This window comes from Trachypithecus francoisi, unplaced genomic scaffold, assembly GCF_009764315.1.
Source record: "Trachypithecus francoisi isolate TF-2019V2 unplaced genomic scaffold, Tfra_2.0 Lachesis_group0, whole genome shotgun sequence".
NCBI classification, from domain to species: Eukaryota; Metazoa; Chordata; class Mammalia; order Primates; family Cercopithecidae; genus Trachypithecus; species Trachypithecus francoisi.
Window position 1 is genome coordinate 17800837 of NW_022681453.1, and position 13353 is coordinate 17814189.

At 42.2% G+C, this 13353-nt stretch overlaps 1 protein-coding gene across 13 annotated transcripts in view; it reads left to right on the forward strand.

Annotated features, from left to right (window-relative positions):
- RBM6 (RNA binding motif protein 6) overlaps positions 1-13353 on the forward strand; it is a 129514-nt gene that overhangs the window by 46693 nt on the left and 69468 nt on the right. For 11 of the 13 annotated variants that reach the window (XM_033207878.1, XM_033207893.1, XM_033207886.1 and 8 more), the window contains one exon: positions 6314-6387. The exons of the other annotated variants lie outside the window; for them this stretch is intronic. In XM_033207878.1, the coding sequence (XP_033063769.1) occupies positions 6314-6387 (74 nt within the window). The remainder of the gene's footprint in view (positions 1-6313; positions 6388-13353) is intronic. 13 annotated transcript variants of the gene reach the window in all.

Below are 13353 nucleotides of genomic sequence, written 5' to 3' on the forward strand. Positions count from 1 at the left end.
CTGCCTTGCCGAGTTCTCTCACCCTTCTTTAGATAGAATTGCTGTTGGCTTCTGTAGTCCTCACTTACCTCTTTTGCCAAATGCTCAGGTAGCTTTGGCTGAGTCTTCCAGGTTTGATAAGGTTGTATGGGGCTTCCTGTGCCTTTTGGTAGTTAGAAGTCACTGAAGAGTTACTTCTGCTAGAGTGACAAGAAGAAAAGCGTCATTACTCAGCTTGTATAGTGCAGGGGCTGCTTGACTCCCAGCTTCAGTCTAGGCAGGAGAATTTATTTATACAGTTACCTTAAATGAGCACCAGATAGAGGCCATCTATAAAAACTGTTTACAGGATTTAAAAATACATTGACATTGGCTTTTGCCTTTAACCTTCTGCTTGCAACAGAACATGTGATGAGACCTATGCTGCTCACCGTTTCTAGGTTGCATTCTCTACCCTTGCAGTGTAAATTAAGTTTTTCGTGGTTCCATGTGTCTTGCTTAGGTTATCTCTTAGGTCTTCTGTCTGATTTAAATGTAAGCCTTCTTAGGACTAGATAGTGGTGATGGTTGCACTACTTTGTCAATATATCACTGAATTGTATGTATTCACTCTTTTAAGAATGAGTTTTTGGTATGTGAATTATGTCAATTTTATTTATTTATTTATTTTTTGAGATGAAGTCTCACTCTTGCCCAGGCTGAAGCGCAGTGGTGCAATCTCAGCTCACTGCAACCTCTGCCTCCTGCGTTCAAGCGATTCTCCTGCCTCAGCTTCCCGAGTACCTGGGATTACAGGTGCATACCACTATGCCTGGCTAATTTTTGTGTTCTTTTTTTTTTTTTTTTGAGACGGAGTCTCGCTCCGTTGCCCAGGCTGGAGTGTAGTGGCATGATCTTGGCTGACTACAACCTCTGCCTCCCGGGTTTAAGCAATTCTCCTGCCTCGGCCTCCTGAGTAGCTGGGACTACATGTGCATGCCACCATACCACGCCTAGCTAATTTTTTGTATTTTTATTAGAGACGGGGTTTAACCATGTTAGCCAGGATGGTCTCGATCTCCTGACCTCGTGATCCTCCCGCCTCAGCCTCCCAAAGTGCTGGGATTATAGGCATGAACCACCGTACCTGGCCAATTTTTATATTTTTAGTAGACAGGGTTTCGCCATGTTGACCAGGCTGGTCTCAATCTCCTGACCTCAAGTGATCCGCCTAGCTCAGCCTCCCAAAGTGCTGGAATTATATAGTGAGCCACCATGCGTGGTAAATTATGTCAATTTTTAAAAATCTTTTTGAAAATTGGTTAAGTCATGTAAATATTGATTTCTTTTTTTTTTCTTTTTTTTTTTTTGAGACGGAGTCTCGCTCTGCCGCCCAGGCTGGAGTGCAGTGGCCGGATCTCGGCTCACTGCAAGCTCCGCCTCCCGGGTTTACGCCATTCTCCTGCCTCAGTCTCCCGAGTAGCTGGGACTACAGGCGCCCGCCACCTCGCCCGGCTAGTTTTTTGTATTTTTTTAGTAGAGATGGGGTTTCACCTTGTTAGCCAGGATGGTCTGGATCTCCTGACCTCGTGATCCGCCCGTCTCGGCCTCCCAAAGTGCTGGGATTACAGGCTTGAGCCACCGCGCCCAGCCGTAAATATTGATTTCTTAAAGGTGTTTTCATAAGTACAGAGAATATTCAAAGTTTCAGCAAAAATGTTAACAGCCCACTGATTGGTACTTATACCTTGCTGGTATAATTCATAATTGATTGTTCTTAGTCTCAGTTCAGTACATTGTGCTATGTATAGAAAATGTTGTATTTTCATTTTTAAAAATTATTATTATTATTATTTTGAGATGGAGTCTCACTCTGTTGCCCAGGCTGGACTGCAGTGGCACAGTCTTGGTTCACTGGCAACCTCCACCTCCCAGATACAAGTGATTCTTATGCGTCAGCCTCCTGTGTAGCAGGGATTACAGGCACCCGCCACCATGCCTGAGTAATTTTTGTATTTTTTTTTTTTTTTTTTTTTGGTAGAGACAGGGTTTCACCATGTTAGCCAGGCTGATCTTGAACTTCTGACCTCAAGTGATCCATTCGCCTCAGACTCCCAAAGTGCTGGAATTACAGATGTGAGCCATTGCGCCCAGCCCATTTTAAAAAATTAAACCGGCCAGGCGCGGTGGCTCACGTCTGTAATCCCAGCACTTTGGGAGGCAGAGGCGGGCGGATCACGAGGTCAGGAGATCGAGACCATCCTGGCCAACATGGCGAAACTCTGTGTCTACTAAAAAAACAAAAATTAGCCGGGTGTGGTAGTCCCAGCTACTCAGGAGGCTGAGGCAGGAGAATTGCTTGAGCCCGAGAGGCAGAGGTTGCAGTGAGCCGAGATTGTGTGCCATTGCACTCCAACCTGGATGACAGAGCAAGACTCTGTCTCAAAAAAAAAAATTGTATAAGGAATATTCACATTTCTATGAGATCTGTAAATTTAGGTTAGAAAATTTAGTTAGCTATATTTTGTAATAGTTATATAAATAAGCACAAAGACCCTCCATCCTTCTTTCTAGCACGTGACAGTGGAAGAAAAGGGTAATAAAGTAGATTTTTTGTTACTCTCATTGGTAAAAATAAATCTGTCCATGAGAAGGTTAACACCGAGTTTACCATCTTGATGATTCCATATGGTTCCTAGCAATTCTGATCTCAAGGTTGGTTGGCAGAATGTTTAGGTCTCTGGGTAGAATATCTTCTGTGCCTTTTCTGTGAATTGGAAAATTACATTTGGGAAATAAAGAAAAAAAAATCCCTGATTATCCCGCTATAGCAATACAACCACTGTAATCATTTTGGTATATAGTTGTGTTGCATTATGTGAATTTTCTGATTTTTGTGTGTCCACCTGTGCTCATTTGAACTGTATCCCCTCCCCACTTCCCACACCCTGTTTTCTCACTCCTGGAGTGAGCCTGGGCAGTGGGGATGAGACTCGCCTGTGGCTTCAGTTTGTTTCCTTTTCTAAGTTTCTCTGAGTGGGCATTCACTGTGCTGGCTGTGATTCTGTTATTTAAAGCAGTATATTTTCATACCTTATGGCCCTTAAATGCAAGCCAACCTCTTCATCTGGTGTCAACCAAAGGAAAAGTGATTTATTGCAGCGCTGGAGGAAAAACTGGCAATGTTGGACTTACCTAAATTGAAAGATGGTATGTTGTTCTTCACCTTGGGGTCTTCAAGTATGATTTTGACAGTGCATGGTTTTTATCTCACATGCTGACTTTTGTCTCTAACCCCTGAGTTAGATGCAATTTAATTCCAGTCCTTTTTCCTATATACATTTTACATAATTATCCATAAGGGTATATTCATTTTTAAGGCTCTTAAAATATACTATATCAAGTATCTTTCCATATTGCTATACAATTTTTGTAGCCGTCATTTACAACAAGACATTTTAGTTTTCATCTTTTCAGAAGAATTTTGGGAGCTAGTATAATCAGCTCCTGAGAATGCTTTCTAATTTGCATACTCAGGTCTACTCACAATAGTTCTGCCATAGATATTTTAAAATAGAAGCAACTGTTATGCTGCTAAGTTGAATATTTTTTAACTAGGCTTATTAATGGGCATAGATGTATGTTTTCAGGCATATGAGACTCTTTCTGTAACTGAGCTTGTAGAGTTTAGAATTAAGATTATTTAAGTTAGTCTGTGATCTTGTTGAAGAGTGAGAGGCTAGAGTGTAGTGGTTAAAAACATCAACTTGAATCTGGACTGCTTGCATTTAAAACTCAGTATTGGTACTTACTTGGTTACTTTGATCAATTTACCTATCCTTTCTTTGCTTTCTTCTCCATGGCTAAAATCAGGCTAATAATATTTACCTCATAAGATAGTATTGTGAATATTAAATCAGTATATACAGAGTATTTAGAATAAAATCTTGAACCAACAAGTTCTCTGTAAATACTACTTACTTTCATTGTCTGTTTTTCTAATTGCTGAAAATCCTTATGGCACAACCATGAGTCTTGAACACACAAAATACCTTTTTTTTTTTTTTTGTAAACGTTTTAGGCAGTATAGTTAAACCTTAAATTTCTGTTCTTGTTTGATAGCTAAAGTTTCAGTCAGAATAAATTTAGTGTTGGGCTTGTGAATATAATATTAAATCTGAAGTATGTTGTCAACATACAGTATTGCAGGGTTGATGTCTGGAAATGCTATATTAGATTCTCATAATGTTTTCTGTATCTTTTTCTTCCCAGTGTCTACTTGTCCTTTAGCAAAGTATGAACGTTGTCATGAATCTTTTCTCTCTCTGTCCACAGATTCTGTGTGCTTCTCTGGGCCACAGTAGTTACTTCTTTAAGCACAGAAAGGAAACTTAGGGCTTTGCCAGTTTTGGTGTTTGTTCCCTGTGTTTTTCATCCGGGCAGCTATGGGGAGGGTTGCTTTCCACACATCTGGGTACTCCATTGATATGTTCTGTAGAGGTAATCAACACACTCCAGAGTACACCTGCTTGTTCCGTGGCTAACCCTTTCTGATTGTGGACATGCATTTGAGTGTTTGCAGTGGATATTTGGTGCTAACAGGTGTCTTAGTTCCTTCTGTTATTCTGTAATGTTTCCCAAGAATATTCAGAGTTGCTTATAAAATGCAGAGTGATTTATGTACTAGGAGTTCATTGAGTTTGACCAAGAAGATTCACTTGAAAGGAATTAACAAAACAGTTTCCATTGTTAATAGGATGTGCAAGCTGTTTCTCTAAAGTACTTTTATTTCTTCAGAGTTATTAAGCAGAGGAGACTGATTTTGTGGTAAGTTTGGAGGGGTTAGTTTTAATCCATGTTGGTCAAAGTCGTGAAAGTAGATTAGAAAATCTGTTTCTCATCCTACAGTAGTGCTGAGGTTTCTAGTAGATTGTTTTTCTTCTTCCTAGTCATTTTCTGAAACTCGAAGCAAGGATCAACCCATACCATTGTAATGTTTCATAGTGAACTTGGAGTAGTTAACAAGTCTAAAATCAAAGTTTATTATTAGTAGTAAAACATTTTAAAGCCATTCATTTCATGTGACAAGGAATCTTAACTCATTTCACCAAATGTGGTATGTTTTTAAACTTATACTTTCTATTGCTCTAGGTTTATTGATCTTTGACACATTGATTCAGTGATACCAGTTTCCTATTGTTATATATACTTTGTGGTCAAAATTATCATAGGGTTTTGTGTTTTTCTTTGCCTGAGTTTTGTTTCTCATCTGAACATCACATCTTTTTCTTGCTGTTCCATTTACACAGTGTCATTCTTGGAGATGAGCTTCTTTATCCTCTGAGGCACTGGAGGAAGCATGGAAGCCACATGGGGAGCATTGCATTGACAAGTGTATTTTTGTAGTCACATGGTGGCAGTATCAGGGAAATTACAGGAACTGGTTAGATTTGAGTTCAGCAACCTATGAATCCCAGGACTTCCCAGTCTAGTGGATCATAGGACCTCAGGTGATCCGCCTGCCTTGGCCTCCCAAAGTGCTGCAAGTGACACTTGCTTAGGAGTAAGGTGAAGGGTATTTTATAGCTCTAATGGTTTGTACAATTCTTAAACATGTATTGATTGCTAACAACTGCTGTCTTTCTCCCAGCTTGCCCCACCACCAGTCTTTGTGCATAAGCACAATTTTGGACACAGTTATTTGTACTTATTTATGCTTTTACACCTTCTTCCTTTTATAAAGATTTTAGCTGGTTTATGACTTGAGTTGAAACAAGGAAAAAAAGAGGAGACCTGAAATGGTCTGTCCCCTGCCAACCAGAAGCCTCCTGTGGTATCCAAACAGAATAGTTGCCTCAGTCTGTCAGCACTTCTGTCTTTGAAGGTGGTTTCTGCTTGAAAAGTGGTGACTATTAGCATAGCCTGGGGATAATTGCTTTTTTTTCTTTCGGGATACTTTTTTTTTTCCTAGATACTTTCTTGCTCTTGTCAACTTTGTTTTTCTGAAAGATTTAGCCTGTGGTTAAAATGTTTCGGGTCCCCACGTGAACTCTCTGTGGGATTACCCAATTCTGGGGTACCTTCACCAGATCACCAGTGCTAAAGAGGGCAAAGGATCTTCTTGGTTAATAGAAAAGACTATTTTGGAATGAATCTCAAAGTCCAGAAACATCGAGACTTTCCTTCAGTACTTTTTTCTATTTGGGGTAGCAATTACTTTACTTAGTGTAGGGGAGGGACGGGTTAGTTGGGAGGGCTTGTGTTTAAGGGGTTCAGAAACCGGGGATTTAAGTGTGTCTTTTGTGTTTGCAAGGCACTAACACCACTCCCGTCTGTATTTAAATGCTGTCCCCAGGTTACGACTATGGCTATGTCTGCGTGGAGTTTTCACTCTTGGAAGATGCCATCGGATGCATGGAGGCCAACCAGGTTGCTTTATACTTCGGTCAAATGATGCTGGAAGGATATATTTTTTATATATATGGGGAGGGAGGGTTTCAAATGATTTCACTTTGGAAAGGTACAAGAAGTCTATCTTTGGAGCATACTGCATTCCAACCATCGGTTGTGAGGAAAATCTTTAAAAAGGCTGGAAAGCTTTCTCTAGAAAACTTAATGGGCACAGAGTGCATTTTAAAAGCTAGAGCCCAGTTGCTTTTGGACTAGATTCCAAAGACAATAGTTAGAGGGAAAAAAAAATGACACATCTGGAGTGTTTCCTCTTGGAGTGTGACTGAGATGGTAATCCTGATGCAAAGAATGATCCTTGATTGTCCGTGACCCCAAGGATCTGCCTAGCACAGAAATTCTAGGTCAATAGTTACACCCAGACCTAGGGTGAAGACCTCAGATGGTGACTCCTATGGCATCAGGTCCTGCCTGCAGGGACTACTTCCAAAAGAGAGCTATCAGGGAAGAGAGAGGAGTGGATTGTTGATGTCTATTGCATTCATCATTGTTCTTTGCCAATTGGAGTTGCATACTCAAGTCCTTGGCTGCGTATAGTCAGAGCTGGTGAATCAGAATCTGTACTCACCTTACGTTTGAACTATCTGGAGTGATTCAGCTTGCCACCTAGATTTTTCATCTATGTCTTTAATTGAACCCTGCCTGGTAGTTTTGGGAGGAATTTATAAATGGGTAGAATCCTTCCTGTTACAGTGTTTCCTTGGGGAAAGTTGTTTTCTTTGAGTTGTTTTAGTTCCTCTGTCTGTAAAGTGGGAAAAGAAACTTAGGAATGTAGTTTGATTTTTTTTTTTTTTTTTAATGTATCCACTGCCTGTACTTAACAGTGTGAATACAGTGGGCCCAGAATCTTTTTTTTTTTTTGCTCTTGTTACCAAGGCTGGATTGCAATGGTGCGATCTCGGCTCACCGCAACCTCCGCCTCCCTGATTCAAGCAATTCTCCTATCTCAACCTACCGAGTAGCTGGGATTACAGGCATGTGCCACCATGCCTGGCTAATTTTGTATTTTTAGTAGAGATAGGGTTTCTCCACATTGGTCAGGCTGGTCTCAAACTCCCGACCTCAGGTGGTCCGCCTGCCTTGGCCTCCCAGAGTGCTGGGATTACAGGCATGAGCCACCGTGCCCAGCCAGGCCCAGAATCTTAAAAGAAGGCTCTGCCAGGGAAGAGTAGTTATTCCATGAGAACTCTTCTCCTTCTATAGCCTGATGCTTTGTTCAGCTTTGTTTAACTCAGTGTGGCTCATTGTATGTACTTTTCTCTTCTTGGCCAAGTTCTCTTATGGGTATGGAGATGACATGCTCTAAATGCTTTGGGAGCAAGCACTCATTAGAGAAGACTTTTGATGTATCCTTACCTTGTTAGTAGTTTAAGCTTATCAGATCCTTAGAGAATGACGGGCTTAGGACCATATACCCTAGACTTAAGAGGGTTCTCATTGACCATTTGTTGAGTGTCCATCACTGAATCACTTACCAAATACAGTTGACACTCTGTCCACAGGTTCCACACCCATAGATTCAACCAAATGCTGATTGAACATATTCAGGAAAAAGATACATTAACAATACAACAATAAAAAATAATACAGGCCAGGAGTGGTAGCTTACCTCTGTAATCCCAACATTTTGGGAGGCCCAGGTGGGAGGATTGCTTGAGGCCAGGAGTTTGAGACCAGCCTGGGCAACATAGGGAGACTCCATCGCTACAAAAAATAAAAGTGAAAAATGTAGCCAAGTGTGGTGGCGTGAACCTGTAGTCCTATCAACTTGGGAGGCTAAAATGAGAGGATTACTTGAGCCCAGATTGAGACTGCAGTGAGCTGTGATCACTCTGCTGCACTCTAGCCTGGGGTGACAGAGTGAGACCCCATCTCAAAAAACAAACAAAAAAGTACAGTTAAATATTTATGTAGTCTTTATTAGGTATTAGATATTATAAGTAATTTAGAGATGGTTTGAAGTGTATTGGAGGATGTGTGTAGGTTGTATGCAAATACCATATGATTATATATAAGGGACTTGAGCATCCTGAGATTTTTGTGTCCTTGTGGGTCCTGGAACCAATCCCCCGTGGACACCAAGGGACAACTGTACTAATCATGTGTCAGAAACTGCTACATGCCAATTTTGGAGAGAAGAAAAAAGCTTCCAATCTGTGTGCTTACGATGGATCCTATTCTGACAATCTGTCCAATTTTGAGAACACTCATTAATTCATAAGCAACTTGTTCTTATCAGTGAATAGTGATTAAGTCCTTTGCCTCTGTACTAAGTACTCAGTGTAATAACTGATAGCTGAATGCTGTAAAGAAAACAAAGTAGGGTGTCAGGAGAATGCATCATGGTGGCAATTTTAGAGGGGTGGTTAGGGAAACTTCTTGAGGAGTGACATACATTTGAGTTGTGACTCATGGTGAATAATGTATCCAGAACACTTACTATAGTACCCTGCACTTGGTAGCATTTGAATTAATTTGAAATTCGATGTCCTTCTTTCTTTCTCTTACCCTCTTCCACATGTCAAGTAATCTCCAATTATAAATTGTGTGTGTGTGTGAGACGGAGTCCAGCCAGGCTGGAGTGCAGTGGTGTAATCTCGCTCACTGCAATCTTAACCGCCCGGGTCTGGAGATCCTGCTGTCTCAGCCTCCCCAGTAGCTGGGACTACAGGTGTACGCCACCACACTTGGGTAAATTTTTTTTTCTTTTTTTTTGAAATGGAGTCTCGCTCTGTTGCCCAGGCTGGAGTGCAATGGCACGATCTCAGCTCGTTGCAACCTCTACTGGGTTCAAGTGATTCTCCTGCCCCAGCCTCTTGAGTAGCTGGGATTACAGGTGTCTGCCACCACATCTGGCTAATTTTTGTATTTTTAGTAGAGACGGGATTTCACCATGTTGGCCAGACTGGTCTCAAACTCCTGACCTCAGGTGATCCACCTGCCTTGGTCTCCCAAAGTGCTGGGATTACAGGCGGTGAGCTACCATGTCCTGCCAATTTTTGTATTATTAGTAGAGATGGGGTTTCACCATGTTGGCCAGGCTGGTCTTGAACTCCAGACCTTAGGTGATCTGCCCGCCTTGGGCTCCCAAAGTGCTGGGATGACAGGCATGAGCCCCCGTGCCTGGCCTCCAATTATAATTCTAAGAAAATAAATTTATTTTTATATCGGAAGTTTATTAAAACTAATTCTTTAAGGAAATGGATGTGGATTAAGCTCCTTAAGACATAGTAAACAATCTTATGAGAGACATAAGAATGTGAGGCTGGCCGGGCGCAGTGGCTCAAGCCTGTAATCCCAGCACTTTGGGAGGCTGAGATGGGCGGATCACAAGGTCAGGAGATCGAGACATCCTGGCTAACATGGTGAAACCCCGTCTCTACTAAAAAATACAAAAAACTAGCCGGACGAGGTGGCGGGCTCGTATAGTCCCAGCTGCTCGGGAGGCTGAGGCAGGAGAATGGCGTAAACCTGGGAGGCGGAGCTTGCAGTGAGCTGAGATCCGGCCACTGCAGTCCAGCCTGAGTGACAGAGTGAGACTCCTCCGTCTCAAAAAAAAAAAAAAAAAAAGAATGTGAGGGAAGAAGTCCTGACTCCTCAGGGTGAATAAAGTAAATACTTTGGAGGCTGAGGTGGGCAGATCCCGAGGTCAGGAGATCGAGACCATCCTGACCAACAAGATGAAACCCTGTCTCTACTAAAATACAAAAAAATTAGCCAGGCGTGGTGGCGCGCGCCTGTAGTCCCAGCTACTCAGGAGGCTGGGGCAGGATAGTCGCTTGAATCCAGGAGGTGGAGGTTGCAGTGAGCCAAGATCACGCCACTGCACTCCAGCCTGCTGACAGAGCAAGACTCCATCTCAAAAAAAAACCAATAAAATTAAATAAATAAATAAATAAATAAAGCAAATATCTGTAGATAAAATGTGTTTGTAGGCCGGACACTGACTCAAGCTTCTAATCCCACCACTTTGGGAGATTGAGGCAGGAGGACCACTTGAGCTCAAGAGTTTGAAATGAGCATGGGGCAAATAGTAAGACCCTGTCTAAATTAAAAAAAAAAAAAAAAAGTCTCTGTCTATCCTTTCCCCCAGTTTTACTTACAGACCAAATTGGTACAGATTCTGAGTCACCACGGTCTGCTTGGCAACTCTTAGAGCCTGAGTGTGTGTGTGCCTCTGAGAAGGTTACTCCAAAGTACTTTGAGTTGAGTTTTTTGTAACTCTGCTATCCTGACACTTGATGTGAAATGTCTTTTATTTCATTGGCGGGTACTTGTAGGCCTAGGGGATGGAAATAAAGGAACTTTCTGCTAGCTTGCTTTGTCAAATATTGTTGGGTATGTGTGCCTTCGTGAAGTTGCTCAAGATGATAACCAAGGTCCCTCTAGCCTTTTCCCAGTGCCTATATCAAGCTGTCAAATGGTAGAATGCTCTGCAGCAGTACTGAGCTTTGTGGCTGTGGTGACCCACCAGGGTATCACTTAGGCAGCAGCTGTCTGTCTGGGGAAATAATTTCCAACAGGTATGAATGTATGAATCTGTTAGCCTATACCATCACCATTTCCATCTAGGAGAAGGGGGCAGCCAGCAAACACTGTCATGCAGAGCCTTTCATTCCACCCTTCCTGCAAAGTGTATTTCTAGCCCTGTCATATGCCCTTGGCTTTCTTTGTTGTCAAGTCTCTGGGAGATTGAGGGTATGTATTATCTCCTGCTTTGTGTGCCATTGCACTGGGACTTGGGGATGGGAGTAAGAAGTATTGTGTTAAAATGTTAATCCCTTTCAGTGGTTGCCCAGTTGTGAGTACTAGCCCTCTCAGACTGTTGGCATTTGATGTGCAGGAATTAGCATTTTATTTTCTCAGATATGCTGGTGTGATGCTTGTTGTCTGTTCTTATTTGGCCAAATTAGTCACTAAAGTGCCCTTATAGAAGATAACTCTGGGAGGGGTATTTATTTCTCTGAATTTTTTTTTTTTTTTTTTTTTTTTGAGACAGAGTCTTGCTTTATTGCCCAGGCCGGAGTGCAGTGGCGCGATCTCGGTTCACTGCAAGCTCCACCTCCCGGGTTCACGCCATTCTCCTGCCTCAGCCTCCCGAGTAGCTGGGACTACAGGTGCCCGCTGCCACGCCCGGCTAAAGTTTTTGTATTTTTAGTAGAGGTGGGGTTTCACCATGTTAGCCAGGATGGTCTCGATCTCCTGACCTCGTGATCCGCCTGCCTCGGCCTCCCAAAGTGGTGGGATTACAGGCTTGAGCCACCGCGCCCGGCCTTATTTCTCTGAAATTTTTATTCTCCTTTCCTTTTCCCTTTCCCTTTCCCTTTCCCTTTCCCTTTCCCTTTTCTTTTCCCTTTCCTTTCCTTTCCTTTCCTTTCCTTCCTTTCCTTTTTCTTTTTTTCTCTCCTTTTTCTCTTCTCCTTTCGTTTCCTGTCCTGTCCTATCCTTTTTTCTTTTCTTATCTTATTGGAGACAAGGTCTCCCTCTGTCACCCAGGCTGGAGTGTAGTGGTGCGATCATGGCTCACTGCAGCTTCAATCTACTGTGCTTAAGTGATCCTCCCAACTCAGTTCTCTTTAGTAGCTGGAACTACCACCACCACACCTGGCTAATTTTTGTTGTTGTTGTTGTTGTTGTTGTTTTGTAGAGACAGGGTTTTGCCACATTCCCAAGGCTGGTCTTGAACTCCTGGACTCAAGCAATTTACCCATCTCGGCCTCCCAAAGCACTGAGATTCCAGGTGTGAGCCACTATGCCTGGCCTATTTTTAAATTTTTATTTTTTGGAGACTTAGGGTTCTATTTTGTTGCTCAGGCTGGAGTGCAGTGGTGTGATGAGAGCTCGTTGCAGCTTTAAATTCCTGGGCTTAAGCAATCCTCTCACCTCAGCCTTCTGAGTAGCTGGACTACAGGCACTTGCCACCATGTTCGACTAATTAAAGAAAAAAATCTGTTCATAAAGATGGGGTCTTTCTGTGTTACCCAGGCTGATTTTGAACTCCTTGCCTCAAGTGATCCTCCCACGTGGACCTCCCAAAGTGCTGGGATTATAAGCATGAGCCAGTGCGCCCAGCCTTACTCACCTTTTTGTATGACACTATTGGTCTTTCTAAAGTGCAAAGAAAAAGGGTTCTGTTATCATCTGATGTGAAAATTCCTTTAAGCATTGACTTTTTCTGGTGTGAGGAATGAAGGCTATGGAATACATGAAGTTTTATGAAATAGTGTTTTTGTGTGTTTGTGTCAACAAAATTAAGAGATTTTGGGTTATTGAAAATACAAGAGTAATTTTGAAGGTATGTGTAGGAAGCCAAATCTCAAATGTGGTCTGTCCTTGTGATTAAAATTAGAGCAATGGGGAAGCCAGGTGTGATGGCTCACACCTGTATTCCCAGCACTTTTGGAGGCTATGGCAGGAGGATCACTTGAGCCCAGGAGTTGAGTCCAGGCCTGGGTAACATAGCCAGACCTCGTCTCTACAAAACATTGTTAAAAATTAGCTGGGTGTGGTGGCACATGCCTATTGTCCCAGCTATTTGGAAGGTGAAGTGGTAGGATCGCTTGAGCCTGGGAGGTCAAATCTACAGTGAGCCGTGATTGTGCCACTGCACTCCAACCTGGATGACAGAATGAGAGATAGTGCCTCAAAAAAAAAAAAGCAACAGAGAAAGCTTGTGTTTTTAGTGATGAGAATGCTATTTGTGAGTCCATTATGGAAAAAATTGGTGAGGAACATAGTTCGTTGGAAACTTAAGTTGGTAGTAAAGACATAATACTATCTGAAACACTTTAGTACTTAAATTGTGTGCGTTCCAAGCAACAAAACCAATCTGTAGGTTGAGGGTTGTAGTGTTACCTAAACAACTGTCACTCCAAAAACACTTCATTGAGGAGTATTCCTCAATGTGTTTAACTCAACTGTATAACT